At 45.5% G+C, this 27,514-nt stretch overlaps 1 protein-coding gene across 4 annotated transcripts in view; it reads left to right on the forward strand.

Moving 5' to 3' along the window:
* The window catches only part of AGBL4 (AGBL carboxypeptidase 4), a 1,218,758-nt gene that overhangs the window by 1,142,926 nt on the left and 48,318 nt on the right, over positions 1-27,514 (forward strand). For all 4 annotated transcript variants that reach the window (XM_023636827.2, XM_070260014.1, XM_023636828.2 and 1 more), the window contains 2 exons: positions 13,147-13,299; positions 16,017-16,179. In XM_023636827.2, the coding sequence (XP_023492595.1) occupies positions 13,147-13,299; positions 16,017-16,179 (316 nt within the window). The remainder of the gene's footprint in view (positions 1-13,146; positions 13,300-16,016; positions 16,180-27,514) is intronic.

The raw sequence follows: 27,514 nt of genomic DNA on the forward strand, positions 1-27,514 counted from the left end.
CTTCAAAATTATATCTCAATCCTCTTCTTAGTTTGTCTCATCTTCCTGCTCAGACAGGGCTTCCTGCGGGTTGGTCTGGCTTTTCTGCTTGTGTCTATGTCCACTCCAGATGCAGGAGTGGGCACCTGGGCTGACCCCAACAGGTGAGGATCGAGCAGAGGTGTGGGAGGTGGTGAGAGTCAGTGAGAAGCCCAGTTCAGGCCCTAACCTGCTGTGAGGTTTTGACAAGCTGGTCTCTGAGCTTCTTCTGAGCTAAGATCAGGATCCTATTTACTTCAGTGGATTGTTGAGAGAATCAGATGAGCTAATTTGTGTGAGAATAGTTTATAAACTCTACAAATGTGTAAGATGATGGTTATTGTCAATAGATGTCCTGTTGAACAAGGAAGAAATTTACATTTATGTCAGCTGGGTCCCCAAGCTCCTCTCAGCTCCATGCTCCTATAGCCCCTGCACCTCTCTTCAAATCTTTCATTGCACGTGCAATTACTTTTAAAATATCCACCCTCCCTACAAGGTTTTGAGCTCAAGGAGGTCCATATCCTGGTGCCAGGCACATCACCTACACACAGCATCACTGTGTGGTTGAAAAGAATGTATTGAGAGCGCATAAGCTGCCAGACATTTTGTTAGGTGCAAAGCCAGTTACCTCATCTAACTTCATGACAATCCTGTGAGATTGGGATTATTATCCTCAATTTTTAGATCAGGATACTGAGGCTCGGGGAAGGAAAGTAATTTCTACTGGTCGTTAAGCTCACCCATGGCTAAGCTGACACTTGAAGCCAGGTTTTCCAGAGCCCTGAACCATGCTACTCCCATGACTACCCTTCTTCTATCATTGTTATCATTGTCATGATCAACACTGGGGTCACCAATCACTGCTATGGGGAGCAGAAGACGCAGGTCAGCAGTTCTTTTGCCCTAGGAATGTCTGTTATGAACCCAAACCTCCTAGGCTGAGCCTCTGCTCTCTCTTCCTTTTTCTGGGCAGAGCTGGAGGAGCGGGTGGAAGCAGAGGAAGGCTCCTTCCTGCCAGGCCAGGCCTAGCTCTTCCTGGGTCCCTAGAAGGAACAGATGCAGAGATGCCTCCATTTACATTCAGGTCCTCCTTTTCACTTCTGAGTAGAGTAGGATTGGGAAAGACAAGTGGAAGGAGAAAAATATTTTTACTCCTCATCTTGCTGCTACTGATGCTTTCTCCCAACACCTAAGCATTACTGTCACACATTTCCTTTGTCCTGAGGTTTATTCTGCTGAGGCCAAAGAGGCCACAGATGCAGAGGCTGGGCCGTTCTGAAGAGCTTAGAGATGAAGAGCTTAGCCCTAGCTCAGAAAGATGAGTTTGAATCTCAGCTCTGCCAATTGCAAGCTCTTTGCCTCAGTTTCCTCATGTGATGATAACAGTACTAGCCTCATAGGATTGTTATAAGAATTATTACAGGACCAGACATAGGAAGCCCTCAGTAAATGTCAACAGCTTTTGATGGTGGTGTCATGATTAAGAGCAGGCTCTGTAGAGCTGGACTGCTTGGCCTCTGCCAGGTACCACTATGTGATCTGGGGGCTCCCTGGCAAGTTACTTAGTCTCTCTATTCCTCAGTTTCCTTATTTGTAAGTGATGTTTCTATCTGCTGAGGTTGTGGGAGGATTAATGAGTGCCTGGCAGTAGTAAGTGCTATATCGTTATTATTCTTCTCCCTCCATAGCTCCTGGGGATAGAATCTAGGCCCTGAGGCTCCTATCACTACATGCTGCACTACCCTTTCTCTGAGTCCAGGATACCTGGTCCATTCATTCATTTATTCATTTAGTCACTCAGCAAATGTCCCCTGAGTACTTACTATGTACTGGGACCTATGATGCACATGGGGATACAGAAGTGAACCAGCCATGGTCCTGGTCCTTACACGGTTCACAGACCACTCCCTCCTTCTTAGAACCTTTTTCTTCCTCTTAGTTTTCATGAAACCACACTGTCCTTGTCTCTTCCTACTTCTCTGGCCACTCCACAGTTTCCTTTGCTTCTTCCTATACTTAAACTCCCAGCCTTGGAGGGCCTCAGGCTCGGTCCTGGGACCTTTCCTTGATCCACACTCTCTCCCAGTGGTGTTAAATAGCACCTCTGTGCTAAAGATGCCTACCTTTCTCCAGTTCAGTCCTCACCCCAGGGTTCCGTTTTCACATCTTTGACTGCCTACTTGACACAGCCTGACATCCAATAGTCATTTCAAACTGCAGAGACCCATATCAGAACTCTCAATTTCCTCACCACTATCCCACCTGGTCTTCACCCCAGTCTGCTCCATCTCTCTACATGTTACCACTATCGTCTCAGTTGTTCAAGGCACAAACCCTTGATCCATCTTTGATTCTTCCTGCATATATAATCCATGCGCAGGTCCTACAGAGGTGTGGCCAAGATGTTTACCAAATATATCCTTCTCTTTTCATTTCTACTGCTGTCACTCCAATTCAAGCTACTACGATCTCTTAGGGCACCTGTTCAACTTCCTCCACTCATGTCCAGCTAAAATCCTCTATCTACATGATAGGCAAGGTAATCCTTTTACAGCATTCCCCTATTAACATGGCTTTCCCCTGTACATAGGATAAGCTCCAAACCCTGACCCTGGCCTGCAAGGCCTGTGTGAGCTGGACCCTATAAACTTCTCCAGGCTCACTTCCAGTGTTCATAGCGATCCAGCCAATGGCTTTCCCTCTGGTCTTTAAAAAGGCCACCCTCATCCCCGCTTCAGGGCCTTTATTTGTCCAGAATTCTCTTGCCAGCCCCACCTTTTATTTATTTTTTTGAGGAAGATTAGCCCTGAGCTCTGCCGCCAATCCTCCTCTTTTTGCTGTGGAAGACTGGCCCTGAGCTAACATCTGTGCCCATCTTCCTCTACTTTATATGTGGGACACCTACCACAGCAAGGCTTGCCAAGCAGTGCCAGTCTGCACCCGGGATCGGAACCGGCGAACTCTGGGCCACCAAAGCAGAATGTGCAAATTTACCACTGCGCCACCAGGCTGGCCCCACCAGCCCCTTTGAATAGCTCATTCTCATCATCCTTCAAGGCTCAGCTCAAATGTCTATGGCCTTTCCTGATCACACAATCTAAAGTAGACCCTGCCCCCATCAACTCAGTTATTCACCATCCTTTGGCTCATTTTAGTGCGTTCCTAGCACGTGTTACAATCTGTGATCACCTTACTTAGATTCTATTCATGGTCTGTCATCCACACCTGGGTGCCAACTCCTTAAAAGGCAGGAACCTCACCTGTCTTGTTCACCCCCAGGTCCTGGAACATAGTAGGTTCATATCAAATATTCATTAAAATGAATGAATGAATGAATAAAGTGGATGATAAACACTTTAACAGAAGAACAGTTTAAAAATCTGTGGGGCTCCAGAGAAGAGAGCTGCTGTCCCTGGGAGAGTCAAAGAAGGCTTCTTGGACAAGGGGCTACTGGGCCTGGCAGTGAAAGCTGAGCAAGATGACACCAGGAGGGGAAAGGAAGGGAGGGGGTGGGCATTCCCACCTGCAGGAATAGAGACACAGACGCACAGAGTAGGAGAGCGTGCGTGTGCTTGGGGAGTTACAGGTCTGTAAGGCTGGAGTGTGAGATGGAGAGAGGTAGGAGATGAGGTCCTGTGGCCTCCCCTCGGTTCCCTGGGCTAGCTGCCTGTTCCTCTTTTTGTCCCCATTGATTCATCACATCTTTGGTAACGGGAATTTCTATCCAACCACAGCCAGGGCGCACCTGAGGAGGGAAGGCTTGACTGTGCCACTTCGGAGATCTATACTAGGCGTGATAAAGGTCCTTTACATGGTGTTGTTTATTTGATTTGGTTGGCTGTTTTTAAAGAAAGAGTCCTCGATTTTTCTGAAAATTTCTCCTTCCTACTTTAGGACATGTGCACTGACTTCCAACTTTAACTTTTTAAAAAACAGGGAGAGATTTTAGTAATAAAACGAATAGATTTGGGGCTTTTTGGTTTGTTTTGGGCTTGAGGCCCATGGGGAACCGTCTTCTGGGGGGACAAATCTCAGTAGGGGAGTTATCTGGAAGTTTTCTAATGCTCCTTGCTGCTCCCACCCCCCAACTCGAGGCCCGTTTGAGAAGTTAAGCCTGATAGGATCGGTCCCAAGACCTCATAGTCCCCCAGCTCAGAGATGAGGGATCAGCAGAGGGCTTCCTTCCTCTGACCAGGGAGATGACTTCCAGGACTGTAGGCTCCTGAGAGCACGGCAGGACACAGGGCATGCGTTTGTAACCAGAGGCCTGTGTTTGAGTTCCAGCTCTGCCACTTCCTGCTGCATGACCTTGGGCAAGTTCCTTCCACTTTCTGAGCTTCAGTCCCTCCTCTGTAAGAGGGAAGAATAGAGCACCCTTCTCAACTCGCCCTTATCCCTGCCTGAGATGAGTTTCTTTCTCATCTCCAGACCTGAGATAAACCCTTCCGCCCTTCCTGCATTGCATTTCCCTTCCTTCATTGGACTGAAAATGTGATAAACTCTGAAGTGCTGCCCAAATGTGAAGTATCCAGCATCGCCTCACAGCACCAAGCTCGGATTCTGGCCTGTGCCAAGCGAGGTGAAGCAGAGAAGCAGCTCGGAATATAGCAGAAAAAAAAAAACATTTCCTCCCTGGCGTCTAGGAGGAAGCAAACTCTGCACTAAATTATGTTGCAAATATGCCCTAAAGTGGTTTTAATTTTATTGGCACTGATTTTAATTTACTCTTTAGGCCCCTGATTGCAGGACGAACTGTTGGCTGCTGGCAAGGGGACAGCCCTTCGTCACTCAGTTTTAATTAAGGTTCTTAAGTTTGGAAGGAAAGAACAGAGATGCTTCCCCTGCTTCTATTCTTAATCCCGAATTGTAATTATGGGGCTCTGCATTAGCGACACACCCCTTGCTCTGATATGGCCACAGAAAAGTACCTCATTTGGCTGCTCAAAAAAACTTAAGATGCATCTGCTCATTCTTTTAATTCACTCATTCTTCTACCGATTGATTTTCTATCCATTCTTTTGCCAAACCTTTAATGATAACCTACTGTATACCAGGCCTTGCTCTGGTCCTGTGGACTTAAAAAATCAACAATGTTAGTCCTTGCCTGAAAGAGCTCCCATTCTAATGGGAGATGGAAATAAACAAAGCATTATTTGTGTCATGTGATATGTACCGTGAGAGAGAGAAATGTACCTTGAATTATGAGAGCACAGAGGAGGCTGTTAACTCATCCTGAGGGATAGAATAAGGCCATTTGAATTGAGATTTTGTACTCGTCAGATGAATAATATTAACTGCTATAACGAGCAATTCCCAGGTCTCAGTGGCTTAATGCTGTAAAAGTTCATCACAGTCTGACGCAGGTCAACTGACTCCCCTGACCCTTTTCCTCCTAGAGTGATTAAGGGACATGGGCTTCTTCCTTCTTGTGATACCCTTGTTTTTATGTGTAGCTTCCATGCACAAGAACAAGAGAGAAGGGGGGTGACTGTGTATGAGTTCTATGACCAGGCCTGGAAGTGGTAGTTGTCACCACTGCCCACATCCCATTTGATCCTGACCAAATGGCAAGGGAGACTGGGAAATGTCTTCCATGGTCCAGGAAAAGGAAATGGGGTTGGTAAGCATCTACTCAGTTCCTGCCTTAAATTTTAAGATTGTGTCAGAGTTAGCCAGATAAAGAGAAAATGTATTCTAGGCAGAGGAGATATGTATCATGTGCAAATGTGGAGACAAAGGTCAAGCGCATAACAGTTCGAGGTACTCCAGGTAGCTCCACGTGGCTGGAGTGTAGAGTATCAGAGCAGAAGTAGCAAGAGCTGAGACCAGCCTGGGGGCAGGGACCACACCACGCAGGGCCTTTTAAAATCTGTTAAGGCGCGTGGTCCCTATCCTGGGAGCAATAGAGACGTGTAGAACAGATTGAACTAGGGGAGTGACGTGATTTGTTTTCATTTAAGAAGATTGCTCTGAAGCAACAAGGAAACCAGGTAGAAAGCTATTGTAGCAGAACAGGTAAGAGATGATGGGACGTGTGTCAGACATGGTCCCTGTCCTCAAAGAGCTCGTAGGCACACAGACATACTTATCAGACAGATTAGGTATATGTAACAAGTACTGAAATCAAAGCCCAAGCAAGAAGCTGTTTGGAGAAGAATGAGGGATTTGTTTTCATTGAGGATGAGAGGAAATCATGAAACATTTAAGAAAGTCATAGCTCTCTATCCCATCCAACAACCACTTTTAAAGATGAGGAAATTGAGGCACAGCAAAGAGTTGCTACTTGTCCACGGGCATAGATTATGTTAACATTAGAACCAGAGTTGGAAACCCTGCTTCTGCCTTCCATGCTCCGTTCTAACTGGGCCAACACAAGTCCATAAAGCCGGTTTAGGCACAAAACATGATCAGGTGTTGTTGGACTTAGTAGCTGTGGTCTTTGGCATTCTCAGTAAAGTGCTGAATATGTGTAATGAAGAAGGAAAAGAACTAAGACCTCAAACTCAGACCCTATTCACATAAATTTCCTAGACTTTTTTCTACTCTAGTTCCAGCCCCTAGAATCCTAATTTTTTGCAGTTGCTTGAGAAGGATAGGTATTAAATCCTCTCTGAAAGTTTGGTAGAATTCCCCAGGGAAGCCGTGTGGTCCTGGGGTTTTATTCTTTGGGATGCTTTTGATTGCTGTTTCAATCTCTTTCTTTTTGATTGGTCTATTCAGATTGTCTGTTTCTTCTGGATTTAGCTTTGGGAGGCTGTAAGAGTCTAAGAATTTATCCATTTCCTCTAGATTATCCATTTTGTTGGAGTATAGTTTTTCATACTATTCTCTTATAATCTGCTGTATTCCTGTGGTGTCTTTTGTTATTTCTCCTCTTTCATTTCTGATTTTGTTTATCTGAGCTTTCTCTCTCGTTTTCTTTGTCAGTCTGGCTAGGGGTTTGTCAATTTTATTTATCTTCTCAAAGAACCAGCTCATTGTTTCATTGATCCTTTCTACTGCCTTTTTTGTTTCAATAGCATTTATTTCTGCTCTGATTTTTATTATTTCTCTTCTTCTGCTGACTTTGGGCTTTGCTCTTCTTTTTCTAATCCAGTTAAGTGTAATTTGAGATTGCTTATTTGGGATTCTTCTTGTTTGTTAAGATGTGCCTGTATTGCAATGAATTTCCCTCTTAATACAGCTTTTGCTGCATATGAGTTGGTATGGTATGCTATCATTTTCATTTGTCTCCAGATATTTTCTTATTTCTCCTTTAATTTCTTCAAGGATCCATTGCTTGTTCAATAGCATGTTGTTTAGTCTCCACATCTTTATCCCTTTCTCAGCTTTTTTCTTGTAATTAATTTCTAGCTTTATAACATTATGATGGGAAAAGATGCTTGTTATTATTTCAATTTTCTTAAATTTATAAAGACTTGCCTTGTTTTCCAACATATGATCTATCCTTGAGAAAGTTCCATGTGCACTTGAGAAGAATGTTTATTCTGCAGTTTTTGGATGAAGTGTTCTATATATATATGTTATTAAGTCCAACTGGTTTAGCTTTTAATTTAATTCCACTGTTTCCTTGTTGGTTTTCTGTCTGGATGATCTATCCATTGATGAGAGTGGAGTGTTGAGGTCCCCTACTATTATTGTATTATTATGAATATCTTCTTTTAGGTTTGTTAATAGTTGTTTTATGAACTTTGGTGCTCCTGTGTTGGGTGCATAGATATTTATAAGCATTAATTCCTCTTGATAGAGTGTCCCTTTGATCATTATATACTGCCCCTCTTTGTCTCTCTTTACCTGCCTTATCTTGAAGTCTACTTTATCTGACATAAGTATTGCAACACCTGCTTTCTTTTGTTTGCCATTAGCTTGGAGTATCATCTTACACACCTTCACTCTGAGCCTGTGTTTGTCTTTGGAGCTGAGGGGTGTTTCCTGGAGGCAGCATATTGTTGGGTCTTGTTCTTTAATCCATCTCACCACTCTGTATCTTTTTATTGGAGAATTCAATCCATTTACATTTAGGGTGATTATTGATGTATGAGTGCTTAATGTAATTATTTTATCACTCATTTTCCAGTTTTCCTGCATTTCCTTTGTTTTTTGTCCTGTGTGTTTTGGTCTACCCATTGAATTATGGAGTTTTTTATGATATGTTTCTTTATTTTCTCCTTATTTATTCTTTGTGTCTCTGTTCTGCTTTTTTGTTTAGTGTTTACCCTGAGGTTTGTGTTGAGAATCTCATGTATAAGATAGTCCATTTTCTGATGACCTCTTAATTCATTAGCCTCAACTGATTCAGTCCCTTTCCTCCTCCCTTCCTAAGTGTTTTTCCTCATATCTTTTTCCATCTTGTGTTGTGAGTTTGTGGTTAAAATGACAGGATTATCTTTGTTTTTGGTGTTTTCCTTCCCTTTCGCTTAATGCTATAGTTGAATATTTGCTGTCCTATTCAGATTCTGTCTAACTATTTATCTCCTTACTTTGTGTTTTGTGACCGCTTTCTCGCTTTTCTTTTCAAGTATGGGGGCCTTCTTGAGGATTTCTTCTGGGGGGGGGAGTCTCATGGCTATGAAGTCCCTTAGCTTTTGTTTGTCCGGGAAAGTTTTAATTTCTCCCTCATATCTGAAGAATGTTTTTTTCCAGCCCCTAGAATTCTAGAGTGAGAAGGGATCCTAGAACCTGACTAATCCTTTACCATTGTTTTGGAGGTACTAGCCAATGCAGTTAGACATGAAAAAGAAATTAGAAGCATAAAAACCCAAAAAGAGGAGATAAAATTACTATGTATGAGTGATAAGATTACAACCCTGGAAAACAATACCCCCTTTATTTGGTCCCTCCTCCCAGGCTTCCTCACCTCCCTGCTGTTCCTCACACATACCAAGTGCATGTGACTTTTGCATTTACTTCTCCTTCTACCTGGAATACTCTTCTACCTGATATCCTCAAGACTAACTCTCCTACTCCGTTCAACTCTCTGTCTTTCCAGAACCGCTATTACTTTCTATTCCCTTACTGTGTTTTATTTGTCTCCATGGCATTAATACCTCCTGACGTCTTGTATATTTATTCATTGATTTGTTTATTTCCTTTCTCTCTCCACAGAATGTAAACTCTTTGAGATCAGAAGCTTTCTATTATGTTCATTGCTATATCTGTCATGCCCAGATCATTCCCTGGTGCATATCTCCAGTGCTTAGAACACTGTCTGATACATAGTGGGTACTCAGTGATTATTTGTTGAATTAGTAAGCAAATGAAAATCCAAGAAAATTGGATGAGAAATTATGCAAATAATAATAGAATTAGTATAGTGTCTGGGTAAAAATTAAATATGTTGAGGGGCTGGCCCCGTGGCCGAGTGGTTAAGTTCGCGCACTCTGCTGCAGGCAGCCCAGTGTTTCGTTGGTTCGAATCCTGGGCGCGGACATGGCACTGCTCATCAAACCATGTTGAGGCAGCGTCCCACATACCACAACTAGAAGAACCCACAATGAAGAATATACAACTATGTACCGGGGGCTTTGGGGAGAAAAAGGAAAAAAAAAATTAAATATGTTGAAAACAAGAGCCTTAATATTTATAAAGAACTGCTAGTTAGAAGATTTAATGGAAGAATACATCACATTTACAACAGCAACTAAAAATATAAACTGCCTAGGCATCAAAAAGAAATGTTCAGGGTCTATATGAGAAAAAGAAACACTTTTGAAACTTCCTGCTATATCCAAAAGGAAACTTGAATAAATGGAAAGTCAAAACATATTCTCGGATTGGAAGGCTCAAAGTCATGAGTCAATTCTTCCTATATTAATATGAAAAATTAATAGGATTATATTATAAATATTGAGAATATTCACAGGATTTTGTAGAGCAAGGAAAATGAAACAAGCTAATTATAAATATCAAAGAGCAAAATTTGCAAGAAAATACAGGAAAATTTGGGAAAAGAAACATGAGGTGATACTAGCCCTCCAAATATTAAAAAACATTGTAAACTTAATGTAATTTAAACTGTATAGTATTGACACATGAAAAGACAAATGGTTAGAACAGAATAGAAAATCCAAAACTAACCCAAATATATCAAAAAATGTTTATGGTTAAGGTTGCTTTTCAAGTCAGTGGGAAAAAGATGCACAATGTAATAAATGGTGTGGCACAACAAACTTTAATCCTTACCTCACACCCTACCTCCATGTAAATTAAAATTGAAATGAAATATTTAAACATAAAAGAATGAAACAATAGAAATAATAGAAGAGACAATGAAAAAATTCAACCCACAAACAACAAGACAAAAGATTGGTAAATCTGTGTAAAAAATTAACATTTAAAAAATTTTACATGGAAAAAAGTACCAGTAGAAGTAAAGTCAAAAAACAATGACAAACTGAGAAAAAACATTTGTATACTACACGTAAAGGCTGTCTCTCTTATATATAGCTTCTGTAAATCAATAAGAAACAAAGCCCAACAAGTCAATTTCTAAAATGGGCAAAGAAATGAAGAGACAATTCATAGAAAATGCAAATAGTTCTCAAACATATGATAAGATACTTAACTATATAATAAAAGATAATTATACTAAAAGAAATTGACATTAAAACTAATCTTAAATATCATTTTTCACCCATCAAATTGGCAAATGTCTAAAAGTTTGATTCCACCCACGTTGTCAAGGTAATTGAGAAAGAGACATTGCTAGGAGTGTAAATTGCTCCTTCTACGGAGGTCAGTTGTCAATATTGATCAGAATTGCAAATACACAGAGGATCCAGGAATTCTACTTCTAGGAATTTATCCTACATATGGTTGCATATGTGTGAATTAGTGTATATACAGAGGCAATCTCTAAGACAGTGTTTGTAACATGAAAGTTTGGAAATAACTCATGTGTCTATCGATAGGGCACTTGTTAGATAGTTTATACATGGCTGTTAAAAAGGATGGGGTAACTTTCTGTGTACTGAGAAAAAATTACCTTCAAGACATATTAAGAGAGAAAAAGCAGATCTGGATAGCGTGTTCAGTGTGCTACTATTTGTTTGTGTTGGGAGGAAGATGGGGGGAATATGTACTTGTTTGTGCAGAAACTATTTCTGGAAGGATGCATGTGAACCTGATAACATGAGTTGCTTCTGGAGAGTGAAACTAGGTACCTGGAGGAGGGGTGGAAGGGAGATCTTTCACTGTAAATTCTTTCATATCTTTTTGACTTATGAACCATGTAAATTAATCAATATAACTCATCTGCTGGCTATTTAAAGTGAACTCACATTAGGTGCTGGGTGTCAGGACGGGGCAGTGGAAGCCACTCCAGAATGGCTATCAGTCGAGCCAGGTTCTAATTCTTGCTCCTTTGCGAACTTGCTGGCCGCCTTCAGCAAGCAACCTCTCCATCCAGGGCAGTTCCAAGAAAGGTCAGAGAAGCTGGTTTCCAAGGCTCTCTCCGGCTCTGACATCTGGAGATGTAAATTGCAGTTTTTTCTTACACACTTCTTAAGTCATCTGTCTACCTCCTCCTTTCCTCTGCAGCTCATCAAAAGCTCAGAGGAAAAGACAGACAATTGAAGAAAATAAAATTGCGAAGATGACTTTTATAGGGCTCCTGTTGAATCATTGTGTATTCCACCTCCAAAGCTGAAAATGATGAGTTTAATATCACACGGAGCAGTGCATCTTGTATCTCTCAAAAGACAGCTTATGCTACCCAGAGAGCTGGGAGCTCGGCAAGACAGAATTTTTCACTCCAACTCTAAGGCAAATGAAATGACAGTCATCAGGTCCACATTCTAGAAGCAACATGGTTTTCATTTGGTTTTAACTCTGTTTAAAAGTGTCCCAAGGAGGGAGAATCCTTCTAAGCATGGACATTTCTTCTTTCCCAGGACCACATGCTAGAAAGGGGGTGGAAAGGCGGCCAGGTTTTGCCTTGGCTGTTTCTAGCGATGGCCATTGATGATGATAAGTTAACTGTCAGGGGTCAGCAGACCTGGGTTTCATTCCCACTTATGCCATGAGCTTGGACAAGTTCCTTCCCCATTTGGGGCCTCTGTTAGTCTCAGAAAGAATTAATAAATATAAATAGGACTTATATATAGGAAAAGAAGGTCAGATTTGAAGGACATAGAGGATCTAAGGGCCTAAAAATTCCCTAATTCCTGCCAGTCCATTACAGTATGTGGAGTAACCTCTCTGGGGCCATTTGTTTAGTCCTTCTGTGCACAGCTGCTGAGCATCCTTCACGTATGGGCACTGGGCTGCTTACAGACTATCCCCCTGCCTTCAGGGAGCTCATAGACAGGAATGCTAAGGAATACTACCATATCAAGCTAGAGAATGCCTTAAATATGTGCAAGTAGATCGCGAAGAAAGACTAGCCACAAGCATCTTTACAGATTACAAGGTGTTTTTTTCCCCATGCACTATTTATATATTATTGGGGAATAGGTGTGGCATCATGAAATGAGGTTAAATAAAAGAAGTAACTAAGATGTCACGTGTAAAGCTCCCCAGATGGTGCCAGCATGCAGTAAATATGCAGTAAATGGTAGTAATTATTATTGCAGTGTTTGATTCCCACTCTAACTCTCTGAGGTTGGAATTAAAATATCTGTGTTTCCAATAAGAAAGCTGAGGCCCACAGTGGGCCTATGACTGACCCCAGACCCCCTTAGCTGGAAATGGCCCAGTCAGGGCAAAGCCATAAGCAGGCCCACGTCAATACAATTATGTTGCCTGAAGGTATGTCTCATTAATAAAAGAAACAAATTCTGCTAATGCCTTTAGTCAGGAATGTATTAACTGTTTGGGGTAAGTAACATCATGACTTAATCCAACAGAAAAACTCACTTTTTCAGAAGAACTCTAAAGAGGGATGCTAATGGTGGACCCTGAGGGCAGATGGTATTAAAAGTGAGGAGAAATTGATCCTCACTGGTCTCAACCCCTCCAATCACATTGCAAAAGGCTGCCAAATCTGCTGACACATAGGTCCAGCTGAAAGGAAATGAATATGTGTGCATGCATGCATGTGTGTGTGTGTGTGTGTTTACTTTCTGGTGCCTTTAAGGCAAGCTCTGTGGCCCCAGGCTTGTCATTTGTTATCCTTTTTTTCAACAGAAAACAAGCCTGGAGTTTTATATTGACATCCACGCCCACTCCACCATGATGAATGGCTTCATGTATGGCAACATCTTTGAGGATGAGGAACGGTTCCAGAGGCAGGCCATTTTTCCCAAGCTCCTCTGCCAGAATGCTGAGGACTTCTCCTATGTGAGTCAAGAGTTCTCTCTCAGCCAGCTCCCAGCTCCTTGCTCCCCACCCCATCCTTCTCCCTCCCACTGCCTCCCCTTCTTTCTCCTCATTCAGTTCAATTTGGTTTAACATTTACGGAACACCCACTCTGTGCCAGGTCTGGCGTGGGCGATACATAGAGGTAAACAAGCTGTGCCCACGCCCTCAAGCAGCTCATCGCGTCAGGAGGGAGACGCTTGGGGAAGGTGGTGCTTGGTCTGTCTGATGAGCTGGCATTTGTTTAGTTGATCCAGCATTAGCAGAAGAAACTCAGTGAGCACTGACCACGTGCCAGCCCCCGCCCAGGCTCTGCTTCCACCTACCTCCGTTCTTTGAGTACGAGCCTCACACACCTACTGGAGGGGGTCACATGCCCACCATTCCCTTCCTCCATGACCCTTTCTGGGCCTCACTTACTTTGTCAGTAATTTGTGGGTGATAGTTTTCTGCTCTACCTGCATCCCCACTTCCTAGGAGGACAAATGCAGACATATGAAAGTACTTTGCAGGTGGCAGAGACCTCAGCAGAGTCCAGGGACTATTGTTGCTTCCCACCTCACACGCCGGGGAGGACTGGAGAGGCTGTGGACTGGCAGTTAGAATAATTTGCAGCAAAAAGCAATATGGGAGGGGGCTGGCCCCGTGGCCGAGCGGTTAAGTTCGCGCGCTCCGCTGCAGGCAGCCCAGTGTTTCGTTGGTTCGAATCCTGGGCACGGACATGGCACTGCTCATCGAACCACGCTGAGGCAGCATCCCACATGCCACAACTAGAAGGACCCACAACAAAGAATATACAACTATGTACTGGGGGGATTTGGGGAGAAAAAGGAAAAAAATAAAAAAATAAAAATCTGAAAAAAAAAAAAGCAATATGGGAAAAGAGCAGGGAGAGAGGATATGGAGAGGAGTCAGAGTGTGGTGTGGGGACACAGGAAAGAGGTTTTGCACATTTTCCTTTGTTTTGATACTAAATCTCTGAGGCCTGTTGTTTCCATGTGACCAGAAGGGGAGAGGCCCACTAAGGTCATAGCAGTTTGTGAAGTTGATTAGCTGAAAACTTGCCTGCCCATTGCTGCCGGCCTGGACATTAGGGGAGATGATGAATTTCTTTGTGAGGTAAAATGCACTTTGAATCCCAGAATCTTTGAATGCCAGACCAGCAAAGGAACGGGGAGATTATTTAGCCTGGTCTTCTCTTTACACCTGACAGAAGCTACAGCCCAGAGAAGCTGGGTATGTACAGCAAGGTCACCTAACACGTGGTGGTGGAATCAAAGCAGGTGGCTCCCGATCTGCATCTCTGAGATAAGAAGAGCCTTGCTTGTTTCTGTAGGAATCACTCACTATAGGATGGCCAGCCTTTGTCTTTTTGAAATCACTCCAATTTCAGAGCAGACTGAATCTCCTGGATCCAGGCTCCCTGGGAGGCTGGGCCACAGGGCTCAGAGAGCCTCACAGAGGTGCGGTTTCCAGGGCCTACAAAGGGGGCTCAGTCTGGGAGCTTTATTTCTGACCTTGCCTGATGATGTTCCTGCACTGCAGCCCCCGTAAGAGCTCAGGGCCAGGGTCAAGGTCATCCATCCTAGTCCAGTCTCTGTCTCTTCTCTTCTCTGACCCTCAGTCCCAACTCTAAAGTGAGAGAGTTGGATTCCACTGCATGGACTTCAGTGGTCTTTTCAGATTTGACATTCTAATTGTCTGATCTTCTCCTTTGCCTCAAGACACACACACACACGCACACACACACACCTCTTTCGTTCAATGTCTGTCTATGCATCTGTTATGTTTTGCTGTTTCTTTCTCCCTCTTCCTCTCTTTTCCTTCTTCTCGTATATCCTACTGAATAAGACACATATTCTCTTGTTAAAACCAGAGTCTCTCCATTACTTAGGTCTCCATGGGTTAGCATAGAAAGCCCTTCTAACCTCAAGTGAACTGACTCTCACAACTCTATGAAACAGATGTTATTATCACTCCACTTTGAAGATGAGGAAGCTGAGGCTACAAAAAGTTACCTAACATCTCACGTATTTTTGAAGAGAGGACTTGAGACGCTGACCTGCTTGCTCTATCCTCTCTCTGTCCCCTGTGATGGGTGCGGTCAACACCCTAGCGAGGAAGCAGCCATGGTCCCTCCTTTCTGGTGATGTTGGACATGAGTTCAGCTGTCCCTAATGGAGGGGAGCATTGTGAAGGAGTGTTGGGGTGTCTGGAGTCACTTAGTCCTGCATTCAATTCTGTGCTGTATCACTTACTTGCTCCATCTCTATGAGCCTCAGTTTCCTCACCTTCAGGGGCAAAATTACAATACCTACATCAAGGGATTATTGTGATACTATGTGGAAAACCATAGGATAAAGCTGAAAGCACTTCCCCAATTTCAGTTCTAGTTACCATCATTATATACTTGCTTCTTGTTTCCTGTCTACTTTTCCTTGCTCCTCTGTCCCCATTCAGATTTCTACAAATATTTGTTAAATGGCAGTTACCGTGCCCCAAGAACTCTGCTGGATGCTTTCATTTAACTATGTTTGTTTATTTAATCAGTCCTCATAATAATCCTGTGATGTGCGGTTAATATCCCACTTTTCAGATGAGGAAGCTGAGACCCGGAGGTGTTGTAAGATTTGCTCAAGACCCAAATAGCCAGCAGGTGCCCAGCCCTGATTCTCTCCTCCCTCCTCTGTCTTTCATAGTCGAGCACATCCTTTAACCGGGATGCCGTGAAAGCGGGAACTGGCCGTCGCTTCCTTGGTGGACTGCTGGACCACACTTCCTATTGCTACACTCTGGAGGTCTCCTTCTACAGCTACATCATTGGAGGCACCACGGCTGCTGTGCCCTACACGGAGGAAGCCTGTATCCTTGGCATGTCCCACCCCCACCCCAGCCCTGGGCCGGACCACATCCAGCCAAGAGTATCCAGGTCTAGCAGGATTTACTATCAGGTGGTGAATAAGGTCTCCAGCTTAGGTGAGAGCTGAAACTCAGATAAGGATGGAGGTGGTAGGTCCTGCTGGTGGCATCTTTGAATTGTCTTGTTTGTCCCTTGCTCTTCTGTTGGACACCCTTCTCCCAACTGCCTGTGCTTTGCGTCAAGTTCTCCTCAGGCACCTGGGCCCATGGCCTGCCCTTACCATATGCTGCTCCCATCTCTCTCCATCCTCCATTTGCTCATGAGGGAGTGAGTCTTCTGCTATCTAAGGTATGTAAGTGCATGGGCTGGATGACCATCCCGGGGCTGCTGAGGATGACCTCCTCCTCCTAACCCTGAACATTTAGAACTATATTTTCTCTTTTCATCTTTCATCATTTTGTCTCTTGCTCTCTCACAGTCTCGTCTCTCTGCTCACTATTTTCCCTTTTACTTGTCTTTTCTCCCCTGTCCTCTCTCTTTTCTCTCTCCCTCCGCTCCTGTGTTTTTCTTTCCCTACTTCTCATGTCCTCTCCCCGCCCCTTTCTGTTTTCTCTCTTTTTCCCACCCTCCTTTCCTCCTTTCCTCTCCCTTTGCTTCCCTCCCATCTTCCCTGCCTTACCCCTCATCCTCTGTGCGTCTTTCTCTCTGCCTTTGCATTTCCTTTGCCAAATTTCTTTTCCTCTTGCCTTCTTCATAAAATTTCTCTGAAAACACTCAAGCTTGTTATGATGGAATTAGAGGTTACTTTCTAACTTGCTTCATGTTTTAGGGGTTATTTAGTAATTCTAGTTTCCTGAGTGTTGATTTTAATTTCAAGGTCACTGCATCAGAGTTGCGACAGATTGTGACAGGTTCTGCTTTCCTTTATCCTTTTGTTTTTGGATTGACTCATTTGCCCCTTCCTAAAACTTAGTTTTCTTAGAGAGAGAGTGTTAGTCATGCGCTGCATAATGACATTTCAGTCACTAACAGACCGCATGTGTGGCAGTGGCCCCACAGGGTCGATACCATGTGATCGCCTAGTGGCGCATTTCTCGGGACACATCCCCATTGGTAAGTGGTGCACGACTGCATAGCTGAAGGAGGAGAAAGGAGAAGGATAAAATTAACTCAGGATATATGCAAATATTCTCTTCCTGGAAGTAGAAGTGCCCCTTTCAGCCTTTATTCAACCCTTGGAGAGTGTTTACGGAGTTCCTACCAAACTCTGTGCAGGAGAACATCCTTTCTGGTCATGGCAAGACTTAGGACCAGTCCACCCAGTCAGTTACAGCCTAGTGGCTGTGGGGGGCGGGGGGTCCAACATAGGAGCTTGGGAGGCAGCATGGTGGCCCCAGAGGGAGGGACAAGAGTAGGTAGGCCAGGTGTGAGAGCAGTGTTCCAGATCCGGGAGAACGTTGCAGAGACCATAATAAGAACTGAGCGTCCCCTGCCTCAGTCAGGCCTGAAGCAGACATCTTGAAGTCTGCTTTAAGAACTACTGGCTCAGCAAGGCCAGTGGAGTAGGCTCTGCTCTAAGGCAGAGGACCCTTGGTTTCCAAAGTCCTGGGCGTTTCCATGTGCCACACTGTACCCCCACCAACACACACTTGATGTGCAGCCCATGACTTCTCCAGGATCTGCTAACTCCTGTAAGACATGCATAAGCCACATTCCACACGGCACCTGCTCTGCTCTCCTCTGATAAGGTGGCAAACGAGCTAGAGGGATTTGCTTGGAAGAAGAGTTTGAGCACAGACACCAAAGGGGGTTCTGCAATCCTTATTCACAATAAGAAGGGGACCCTCCAAAGTCCTGCATTTAGTTCGTGGTTGGTTTCGGATGTCAAATTTGATGGGTTATCCTCTTCTTTCTCAGCACCCCTCTGACGTGCTTTTGTGTTGGAAGTAAATGTGTTTCTTAGTAGAGTGCCCGTCTCTCAGCCCAGGCCCAAGGTTTCCTCCCCTCGATGCCCAGTCCTCACTCATTACAAGTGAACACACCATTAGTATGTGCAGGAAACATACAAGGGCCCTGGGGTAAACACTGAGCAGGAAGGCCTGGCTCCTGACTCGTGGAGCTTTCCGTCTGCTCTGGGAGACAGAAAAGGAAAGAGGCAACTATGACATGGATGGTAAGTTCTGCGGTGGAGGACTTGGGAGGGCCATGGGAAACTTCTGTCCGACAAGTGTGTGCTGAGTGTCTGCTGTAAGCCAGGTCAAGCTCTAGGCACAGGGATGTAGCAGTGAATGTACCAATGACAAAAATGTCTTTGTGTGGGGGCAGGAGGGGCCTCAAACATAGTTGGGGAGGCCAGGGAAGGTTTCCCAGTGGGAGTGACATCTAAGCTGAGTTTTTAAGATTGAGTAGAAATTAACCAGATTGGGTTGAGTGTGTGGTTGGAGGGAGGACATTGTAGACAGAGAGGGGAGGATGGAAGGTGAGCTGCACGAGCTGTAAGGACTTCAGATGGAAGAGATGAGACTGACATGGCAGGCTCTAAGGCATTTGAATTTGAGTATGAAGGCAATAGAGAGTAATAGAAGAGTTTTAAAAGCAGTGGAAGGCCACTCTGTCTACTGAGGGAAGGATAGATTGGAGGGGGCCAAGACAGTAGCCAGGGACATGCAGTAGGAGGCTGTTGTGATAATCCAGGTGGGATATGATTCAGGCCTCGACAGCGTGGTGCCGGGGAATATTTAGAATGAGGAGCTGAGAAGAGCTGGCGAGTGACTGGATGGGGGTGTCAGCGGGCAACAGGAGCTAGTGATCGGAAGGAGTTAAGGGGGAATAGTGAAACTGCCCACGAGCTGAGCAGGCCACGTTGCTGCTGGAGCCACCATGCCTTGTTGTGTCATCCAGGGAATGAGAGGAGGACCCTGGAGTTGTGCCAGAGAAGCTCAGGCCACTTCAACACACGTGAGGGTGATTTAACCTGGTTCCTGTTTGAAACGCATTTGTTTAAACCCTCATCTCATAACAGAGGGAGACTTCAGGCAGACAGATTGTGATCTGTGTTGACTGCTGGCTCCGTGTCCCCATCAGAAAAAGAAATTACATGGTCTGATGGGGACGGCAATATGGTCTGGGAGAAAGTGTCCTCTAGACTGGGAGTCAGAAGACCTGGATTCTGACGACAGCACTAGCGTCATCACGGAGACTGCCCTTCAGCGAGTCCTCCAGCCTCACGGAGATGAGCACAGTCACTCTCACAAAGGGACCAAGGAGCTTCCTGCTTTTCTACTCCCTGCTATATTAAATAGAAATACTCTTGAAAAAGTGTGGTGTTATGCAGAGAGAAAGGACTTTCTATTCAGACAAATCTGGGTTTGATTCCCGGCTCAGCCACTAACTGGATGTGCCACCTTGGGCAAGTTCCATAACCTCTCTGGGCCTCACTGTCCTCATCTGAAACAAGAGGACATAATAATACTTAACCTCACTGAGTTGCAATGAAGTTAAATGCAATGATTTATATGAATGTGCACTGCAAGCTTTAAATATTAAGTGGCTATTGGTGAAAACATTGAAAAGGGTTATGTGGCCGGGAATGAGGGCCTGCATTTATGTTAAAGAAGGTAGATGGCGCTGTTAGGGTAAGAGGCCAGTGGCTGTGTTGGTAGGGTTCATGGAGCAAAGGCCTTGGTGGGGTCACCGCAGTTGAGGGCCTTGACCTCAGGACACCAACTGGCTCGCACAGTGCGGGTGTACTGTTGCACGATGGGGTTTTTTGTCTGTCATCTGGAGAACTCCCTTCCCAGCGTCAGGGTTCATGGAGGCCAAATGAGTTGTCCAGATGCTGGACGTGCATAAGATCAGGGAAGGGCTGGGGGAGGTGGGGAGTCCTGGGGGATGCTTCACCCAAGCCCACAGTACTGTCCTCCTCCCCACCCGCCAGAGCAGATGTGTCTGTCAGTTTAATTTTTCTTCCTGGAAGAGCACGAGCTGAATATTACCAGGGTCTCACTCTCTGACTTCCCTCCTCTACTACATCAGGGAAATACAGCGGTGAACACAGTCACTGATGCTTCTCTAGCTGTGTGACCTTGGGCTGGTTACCTCACCACTCTGAACCTGTTTCCCCATTTGTAAAATAAAAATAATAATGCTCACTTTGCAGGGTTATTGGGAGAGTGAAATGATGCCATCTATCTATAGGCCCCTGCCACTGCCTGGCACCCAATAGGTACTCAACAAATGTTCCTCTGTCCCCATTTTTCTCAGCCCCATGCAGACCGCATGGCATTCCTTCTACTGCTTGAATCTTTAACCAAATCATGTGGCTTTGAAGCCAGCATCTGGGGTTTGATTGTGACTCCGCCACTATTACTGCGCGGCCTGGAGCAAGCCCTGTCCCTTCTCGTAGGCTGAGTGTCTGATACCTCCTACCTCTCAGAGTTGCTGTAGGGTGAAATTATATGTGGACTTGATCTCTACTCTGATGCCTTCCAGCTCTGACATTCTAAGATTTTTTCTGATTCTAAAACCTAAAATTGTTTAATTCCATGCTTAGATGAATTTATGATATCAAGAATCCACAATTCTGTTCTTTGGTGAGTCTTAAGATTCAGTAATTCCATGAGCATAGGAGTTTCCAGTCTAATAGAGAAAATCAGTACAAAAGTGTCCTGCTGATTAGGTCAAGGCAGCAGCTGCCTTCGTTCTTTTAGTTTAGGGGTTCTCAGTCAAGGGTCCCTAGATGGGGTTCAAGAAGAGCCCCTGAACCATGTGAAATTTATGCAAAACTGTGAGTAAAGATGCAGAGTTCATTTTCTGAGAGGAAGACTCGTAACCTTCAACAGAATCTGAAAGGGGGATCCTCAGAGGCTTCTGCCCTGGCTCGTTCTCTCTGTCCATGCCGCGGCGGGAATGCAGCTCTGGTCTCGGAGTCCTGGGTGTGAGTTCTGCTTTGAGTCACTCTAGCTGAGGGCCCTGACCCAGCTGTTTAATCACTCTGAACCTCAGTTTCTTCATCTGTAAAGTGAGGAGGTAATGATTATTTACTTCACAGGGCTATTTACATGGAAGAATGCAGATAAATCACTGGGCATACACACCGTGCCATTTATACTAGTTCCCTTGACTTTCCTTCTTGTGGTTTGTTGTTTTTGTTGTTGTTGTGAATTGATAAATTTCTGAGAATTTTGGACCATTCTTCAGCAAACCCTATTTACATTTTACTGGGCTTAAAAGTAATAAATAGGCTCTGTTCAAACAATTTTTAAAAAGAGAGAGAGAAAAAAAAAAAGCTAAACTGGAATCATAAAATAACCCAGAACTTCTCTGGCCTTTGTTTATGATCTGGTTACAAGCCAAAATGAAATAGCTCTTTGACATAATGAATGAGAAAAACACTGGGAACAGAGACCTTGGGTCCTGAGCAGACTGGTTTCCACACAGGCTTATAGCTGTGGACACCTTGAGATCGGAAGATGCTGGCTCCGGGAGAAGGGAAGGGCTGGTGTGGCCAAGAGGAGATGTGGAGATTTAGAAGGCAGTTCATTGGCTTGGTCTCAATTCAGAGCCTACAAGGCACCTGCACTGAGTCCTCTGAAACATACATCAGACTTTGAAGGTATCATTTATTTACTCATCCATCCCACAAAACTCATTAGACACTAGAAACGGACAGATGAATAGGGCATGATTCCCGCCTTCAAGAAGGAGGCGGTTTCAAGAGGAGGGAGAAAGGGAAAGAACAGCAGCAGCACAGAGGGAGAAACGCTCGCTCAGAGGGAAGCGCTGCCAGCTGGGGGAGCACATGGGAGTCGTCTAACCCTGCAGGAGTCAGGGGAGGCAGTGGGAAAGACTTGCTGGAGGGAGAGAAACTAGGGCTCAGATCTCCGGGAGGAATGGGATGTAGGCAGCAGAAGAAGGGGTGGAGCAGCCTTCCGGCTGAGGGAGGCGTAGAGGAGAGAACCCGGATGCTGGAGAGGATGTGTGTCCAATGTACTCGAGGGTGGTTGGGGCTATGCCAGAAGCGGCAGGTGATAAATAAATAGAAGCAGAGCCAGACCACGAAGAAAAGGAGACAGATTAGTGAACTATGCAACAGGTATCTTGAACAAGCAGTCCACACAGGGCACAATAACAAAACATGTTTTGTCTCCCATTGACCCTACAGATAGATGGATATGGATTCTAGATCTAGAGATGTAGAAGCTTGGCAGGCCTCATGACTCTCCAGTCACTCTCAGGAAATTAAAATTTCTCTCATTAATTCTGGTCACAAAACAGTCTCAAATCAGTGATGGCTACATCTGGCCCAGTCAAAGCCATCGAACCCCTTCAAAGTAAAACCCTCCCCAGCCTCAAGCTCAGGCCTGTCTCAAACAGGTGCCCGAGGTTGGGAGGGTCTGGCTGACCTCTGCTTCCCTGACTTGACTTCCCGCTCTTTCCCCAATCTGGCTAACCCTAGATGTTTACGCCTCCAAGGTTGACCAGATGAGAGAGAGGAGGAAAGGGGCAAGAAAGGGCTTAGATGACTGGCACTCTCATGAGATGATGTGGGCAACCCTTTGTAAACTTCTTCCGACACGCCTCTCCTGGTGCTGGAGAGATGTCAATGTGGGCAGGCGTGTCTGCTCAGGCCACTTGTCTGTGGCTCCTTCCTTAGTCCCTGCTGATCTGGTGGTTCACCTCGTTGGGGTCACCAGCCCCACTCCCCCTTAGTGGGCCTCTCATCTGAGGGTGAGCTGAAGGTTGCACAACTGGTTTTCTGGTTTCCTTTTCCAAGTCCAGCATGGTGGTTTCACACCTCACTTTGAAATGTAGGATCTATAGTCTTGGGATCTCAGCTGAAAGCAAGACTAAGACAGCTCCAGTTTAATACTATGTTCCAATAGCTAAGAGGTAGGATTGAGTATTTTTGGTGATTGCTTGGCTGTGGGGATAAAGGAAGAAGTGAAGAAAGATGCCTAGGGTCTTGACTTGAACAGCGTGGTACATGGTGGGGCCAATCGCTTAAATACAGACTGTTGGAGGAAGGGATTGGGGAGGGGGATATTTTGAGCTCTGTTTGGCATGTTTTGAGTGCAGGGGCTCATGTGACATACAAATGGAGAAGTCTGGTAGGCAGATGGCTCTATAGGCCTGAATTTCTGGAGAGAAGCCTGGGCTTTGGATCGACTCATAATAGATTTTTCTATAAGGTACTAGGGTACTATAGAGTCATAATGAAGTGATTTTCTTGGTGAGCACAGTCAAGGTAGGCTGCCCCTTGATGAGCTGGTGCAAAGAATGCAAGACTGGGAGTCAGGATCCCAGTTCCAGTATGGCCTTGTGCCTCTTGCTTCCCTCACAAAGCTATATGACCTTGGTTAAGTCACTTCACCTCTTTGGCCAAAGCCTGATAGTAGGTAGACTCTCAGTGAATGCGAATGAATGAATGAATGAATGAAGTGAAAGCAGTCCTACCAGCATCTACTGGATGGCTCATTAATAGGGCAATGAGTGATGTGATCTGTGGTGCTCAGAGGAATTAGCAGCTTATGTGTGTGGGGGCAGGGTACTGCCTGGATTTCTTTCCTGGGGAGGAGGCTTCACGTTTTAGGTAGAAGGCAGAAGAGTAGGAAGCGGTCAGGTCTGAGCTGTTGGAGGGCCTGTAAAGATACCTAGGTACTGCCCAGTTCCGTTCATCCGCCCCGGAGCAAGCCTTTGTTGAGATTCATAAGCCAGAACTGCTGCAGTCAGAGGGCACTGGGAAGTGAAGGCTGAGCTGGCCTGAAGCCTGTTGGGTTTATTCTCTCCTCAGTGCAGATGAGCACTAGAGTTTGATCTTTAAATGTGAATGCTTGCTGAATGACTGGCTGAATGAATGAATGATGAATAGTAGGAGTAGTGATGGTGAAATACTGGGATATGCTTCATGGAAGCATGGGATGTGCTTCATGGAAGGGGCAGGGCCCCTGTGTTGGAATATTGGCTTTGCCTCTAACTTGCCATGTAGGTTTGGGAAGTTCTGTTCCCCATTCTGGGCCTGAATTCCCCTTTGTCCAGATTTGAGGATGAAATGATATGATCTTCGTGTTTATTTCCAGATGGATTAGATAGATAGATAGATAGATAGATAGATAGATAGATAGATAGACAGAGATAGACAGACAGACAGATGTAGAAAGAATCATTTGATTTTTGGCCTTTGAGATAAGTACCTCCATTTTATACATAAGGAAGCTAAAGCCCAGAAAAGTCAAATAACATGCCCAGGGCTGCACAGCTACTATGTGGGAAAGCTGGAATTGAAACCCAGATCTGTCCGGCTCCACAGTACATGCTCTCTCGGTTGTGCCTGGTGGGCTTGTCTCACCTTCCTCCCTGCCCTGCAGTCGCCCAGGTTCCCTCCACATCCTGTAGGACGAAAGCCCTCTCCTGAACCCCACCGAGACTGGGACCCACCAGCCAGCTGCTGCTTGTCCTCCAGCCCTGCTCTCGGTGAGCCCTGCCCGCAGCCTTGACCTGTTTGTGATCCCCAACACCACCCGCAGCCTCTCTCTGCAGTGCCCGAGCTGGGCTGCACTGCCCTTTGAGAGCCCTGCCTTGGCCCTACTGCCTCCCACCCCCAGGTCAAAATGGGCCTCCCGCCCAGGCCTGGAAAACCAAAATGCCGTCACCTTCCCCCAGCCTCCCTCATCCCTCCCCAGATGAGGTTTCTAAGGGTTTTATCTGCTGTTGTCAAGTTTATAGCCATAATTCGAAATGCTGTTAATATTACTGACAGCAGAGAGCTACAAATTACGGAGTTGTAAAGTTACTTTATGGTGATAACTGTCAGCTTTCACTAGCGGCACTGCCAGGCTCCATGGAAACCAAGCGGATGATAAAGAGAGTGGATATTGTTTCAGGATTATGGCTGTTAGCTGGCAGTCAGAGAGATCCTGGCTGGTTGTTAAGTAACTTGAACCTGTTTGTTTATATGTATGTGTCCTTGCACGCTTAGGTCAGCACCTACTTGTGATCTCATCCTCTTGTTGTCCAAATGTGGGGAGAGCCCCAAAAGTGGAAGGACTTTACCCAAGATCAGTTCCAACCTGTTGCAGATTTGGACCTAACTTTGAGCAGCTCAAAGGACAATGAGAGGGACTGTGTGCCACACTGTAGATGTTTAATAAATAATTGTTGAGTGGCTGAATGCCTGGAACACTTGGAGGGCTTAGGCAATGTTAAAAACAAAGATGTTGAATAATTCCTGCCTTTAGAGTAAAACAAATAAAACGAAAGCAGCTTTGCAAGAACTGATTTGGAGAAATGAGGTTTCCTGTGTCATAAAATGGTTGAGGCATCTTAGTCGACACCATTAAGCTCTATATTGGTCAACAAAGCGAATGAATCCACCACACACAGTCCTCCTGCCAAAACTGATGCTGACCGGCTGCTTTAACAGAAGCAGATGTTGGGAGCCAGGAGGAGCTGGCCTTGCTTTGTCCCACTGTGTCATCGACCCCTGGAGCCCTGTGTTCATTTCTGGCTCCACCGTGTACAGGACATTGAGAAAATGGTGTGTGGCCTCTGGAAGACTAGGATGGGAAGGGAACACAGAGCTGGTTTACCAGCTGTCCCAGTTTGCTTGGGACTGAAGGGTTTCCTGGGACAGAGGACTTTCAGTGATAAAACCAGGACAGTTCTGGGCAAACCAAGATGGTTGGTCACCCCACCCAAAGCTATGACCTGTGAGGAACTGGTAAAGGAATTGAGGATATTTTCCTTGGAAAGAAGACATTTGGAGCCTACATATTTGCTTTGGTCAAATTTCTAAAGAGCCATCATGGAGCAGAGGGAGTAGATCTGTTCTATGTGGCCCTAGATGTCAGATCAAGAGCCAGGGAGAGGCAGCTCCAGTTTGAACTTCTTTCTGGGAGATAAAAAGAAGGCTACACTTATTAAACACCTACTATGTGCCAGGCCCAGGGCTTTTGGGGATGCGAAGATGAGAGAGAGGTCATGGATCTGCCTGGAGAAGTTCCCAGTGTGATGGGGGAGACAGGCAAGAGAGTGACCATAGTATGGTGTTGTGACAGAGGGAGGCACAGGAAGCAGTGAGAATCAGCGCTGAGCCGAGCCTTGGGGGTGCCAGGGGTGGGAGCAGCTGCTGCAAGAAAGGCACCCATGTGAGAGCCTTGCAGGGAGAGAGAGCAGTGTGTGCAGCATCCGGAGCACTGAGAGAGCTGATTGCACATGCCTGGGCCTTGGGGTGCAAGTTGAGGAGTGAGAGGTGATGAGGCTGGAGAGGGCTGTGGGAACCAGGCAGTGAAGGGTTTGTGACCCACAGCCACACCAGCATTTCAGGGAGAGCACCACGGCAGCGTAGGAGGGATGGGTGGATGGGGCTGGCTGCAGATAGGTGAGGGCAGCACAGACAAATGTCGCGCCACCTCACCAAGTAACATTCATCTGTCCTGCCTGCTTCCCACTCTTTTCATCTTTAAAAGGATGTCCTCCCTGGGAGACTGGCTCTGAAGTGAGTCAAAGGATCCCCTTCTCCCTGATTCCCCTAAATAAATAGGAGTTCCAGTTTCTCAGATTATCCCATGTGACCAGAGGTTGGGGAGTATCTCCTGCTGGCATCATTGTGTCATGGACAGTGTCCCGATGCGAGATTCATGAGCTGTGGACTTGGTTAACCTGGTCTCTGCCACTGACTTGCCGTGTGGTCTTGAGCAAATCGCTAGCCTTCCCTGGATCCCACTCTCCCATCTGTCAAATGAAGGGTTTGGACAAAGGGCCTCCATCCTCCAGACGTCCTTCAAAGAGTCTGTTTAACTCGGTTCTAACTCACATTTATTGAACATCTGCTGTGGTCTGGGCACAGTCATCCCTAGGATTGTGACCTCTGAAGTCATGGGCCATTCTCTACACACCCCCCAGCCCTCCTTTTCTTCCTTAAAGACCTGGAACCAACACCTCAAATCTCACTTCTCAATTTGGCAGGCTGCATGCCCAGCCGAGACACTCTGCCTGTCTGGGGTTGCTTATCCGTCAATATTTTCCTCAAGATGATAAATGTCCTGCCAATAAGAGGAGGCAGCTGCCAACTCTGTCTGAGACAAGGGCCTTTAGCTGGGATTGTGGCCGTGCTTGGCTTGTTGATGTGTCTCGAGAGGCAGGAGGTGGGAGTCGTGGCTGGGAGGATGAAAGATGAACTTAGAGGGAGGAGGGGTCAGGGCCACTGCTCTCACTCTGTGCAGATTCGCCATGAGTCAGTGGAGAGGAGGGAGGAGACAGAAGATGCTTGGATTTTAGTTTGGAGCAAAATATATTTATGGTATTTACGGAGCTCCTACAGAATGCTAAGCCCCGGGT

This window comes from Equus caballus, chromosome 2 (genome assembly GCF_041296265.1).
Source record: "Equus caballus isolate H_3958 breed thoroughbred chromosome 2, TB-T2T, whole genome shotgun sequence".
Lineage (NCBI taxonomy): Eukaryota > Metazoa > Chordata > Mammalia > Perissodactyla > Equidae > Equus > Equus caballus.